General features: G+C 66.5%; 1 protein-coding gene across 1 annotated transcript in view; it reads left to right on the top strand.

The window, feature by feature from the left end:
* Positions 1–1,824: 1,824 nt before the first annotated feature.
* Positions 1,825–2,390, top strand: part of LOC112949036 (peptide YY-like) — a 2,050-nt gene continuing 1,484 nt past the window's right edge. The window contains exons 1-2 of the mRNA XM_026041408.1: positions 1,825–1,846; positions 2,138–2,384. Of these exons, the coding sequence (XP_025897193.1) occupies positions 1,825–1,846; positions 2,138–2,384 (269 nt within the window). The remainder of the gene's footprint in view (positions 1,847–2,137; positions 2,385–2,390) is intronic.

Genomic DNA, 2,390 nt, shown 5'->3' with positions numbered 1-2,390 from the left:
CCTGCAGCACGCGGGCTGTGCACACACGTGTGTCCCTGCAGCTCTGTGTGCACACGTGTGTGTTCCTGCAGCACGTGGGGTGTGCACACACGTGTCCCTGCAGCATATGGAGTGTGCACATGTGTGTCCCTGCAGCTCTGTGTGCACGTCGTGTGTGCACACGTGTGTGCCTGCAGCTCTGTGTGCATGCAGGGTATGCACGCACATGTGTTCCTGCAGCACGTGAAGTGTGCTCATGCATGTGTCCCTGCAGCTGTGTGTGCATGTGGGGTGTGAGCACACACATGTCCCTGCAGCATGTAGGGTGTGCACACACGTGTGTCCCTGCAGCTGTGCGTGCACATCGGGTGAACACACGTGTATGTCTCTGCAGCACACAGTGTGTGCACACACATGTCCTGCAGCACATGAGGGGTGCACACACATGTCCTGCAGCACACGAGGTGTGCACATGCATGTTCCCGCAGCATGAGGTATGCACGCACATGTTCCTGCAGCACGTGGAGTGCACACACGTGTTCCTGCAGCACRTGGRGTGCACACACATGTTCTGTGTGCATGAGGGCTGCACATGCATGTTCCTGCAGCACGTGGGGTGCAAACACATGTTCTGCAGCACGAGGTGTGCACATGCATGTTCCTGCAGCATGAGGTGTGCATGCACATGCCCTGCAGCACATGGGGTGCACACACATGTTCCTGCCGCACAGGGAGTACACACACATGTCCTGCAGCACATGAGGTGCACACACGTGTTCCTGCAGCACGTGGGGTGCACACGCATGCCCTGCAGCACGTGGGATGCACACACGTGTTCCTGCAGCACATGAGGTGCACACACGTGTTCCTGCAGCACGTGGGGTGCACACACATGTCCTGCAGCACGTGGGGTACACACGCATGCGTGCTCCTCTCGCTGCCACGAGCCACCCGGAGCTGTGCGCGCGTTGACGCTCGCTCGCGTGCCCCGGCCGCCCCGGGCACATCTGCCCCCCGTGTCCCCCCGCCGGCTGCCGTGTGCCCCCTGCCCTCGCCCTCCTGCAGGCATCGCTCCCGGCTGCCACATCCCTAGGGAATCCGTGCCTCCTCCCGTGCGGTGGGTGACGAAGYGGGGACGGAAAGGGCAGCTCATCCGTCCTGGCCGCGCGGTGACAGCGGTCGATGGCACCGGGGGGCTGGCGAAGCCGAGGCCGTGTCCTGTCTGTGTCCCCACCCTGTGTCCCCCCCATGCAGAGTGCTGGGGGGGGGGTRCATGTAAAAGGCCACCCCCGCTTCCTCTCCGCACCCTCCTCTTCCTCGGCCCCGCTGCGGTGCCCGGGTCGGTGCCGTGACGTGGGCACAGGGGACTGGGGGCTGAGGGGGCGAGGGAGGAGCTGCCACCTCCCCTGGGAGGCTATAAGAGCCCGGGCGGGTGGCAGAGCCCTCGGTGTCCCCAGCACCGTCCCCAGCGTCACCCCCAGCACCCGGCCCCGCCGTGGCACCTCCCGGCTCCTCCGTGAGTGCCAGGACGGGCTGTGGTGGCCTGGGGGGGACTTTGGGGACCCTGGGGAGCCCCACGGGGAGCTGGGCGGGGGGAGAGGTGCCTTGTGGGTTGGGGTGGCCCTGGGAAAGGGGACAGGTCCCCTTGGGAGGATGAGGAGGGTCCTTGCAGGGAGATGTCCCCTTGGGGGTCCCTGGCAGGTGATGTCCCCTTGGGGAGCTGCGGGGCGCTTTGGGGTCCCTTGCGGTTCTGTGTCCCCTTGGGGACTTGGGGGTCCCTGGGGTGACTTGTCCCCCCTGGGGAGGTGAGGAGGGTCTTTGAGGGGGGAGATGTCTCCTGGGGAGATGGGGTGGCCCTGGGAGGGGGGTACAGGTCCCTTGGGAGGGTGAAGAGGGTTCTTGGCAGGCAGCGTCCCCTTGGGGGTCTCGAGGAGGTGATGTCCCCTTGAGAAGGTCCCTGGGGGTCCCGCTGGGGAGAACTGGGGTCCCTTGGTGGGGATGTGTCCCCTTGGGGAGGTGAGGAGGCTCTTTGGTGGGAGGAAATGTCCCCTTGGGATATGGGGTGTCCCTGGCGGGGGGACTTGTCCCCTTGCAGAGGGTCCCACAGGTGTCCCTGAAAAACAGAGGTCCCCTTGGGGAACCCAGGCACCCTTTGCAGGGGGGACCCGTCCCCGGGGGGAGCGGGAGGGCGCGGGGGGAGCGCGGCTGCCCCGGGGCGCTCGGGGACCCGTGGTGTCCCCGCAGATGCGGCGGGCGCTGGGCGCGCTGGCGCTGTGCGCGCTGCTCTGCCTGGCGGGCGCCTACCCGCCCAAGCCGCAGAGCCCCGGCGAGGACGCRTCCCCCGAGGAGATGGCCAAGTACTTCTCGGCCCTGCGCCACTACATCAACCTGGTGACGCGGCAGCGGTGAGC

Source organism: Nothoprocta perdicaria, unplaced genomic scaffold (genome assembly GCF_003342845.1).
Source record: "Nothoprocta perdicaria isolate Ctin4 unplaced genomic scaffold, notPer1 scaffold_283, whole genome shotgun sequence".
Classification (NCBI taxonomy): Eukaryota; Metazoa; Chordata; class Aves; order Tinamiformes; family Tinamidae; genus Nothoprocta; species Nothoprocta perdicaria.
The sequence above is the reverse complement of the archived record's forward strand: the minus strand, read 5'-3'. Positions and strand labels throughout refer to the sequence as shown.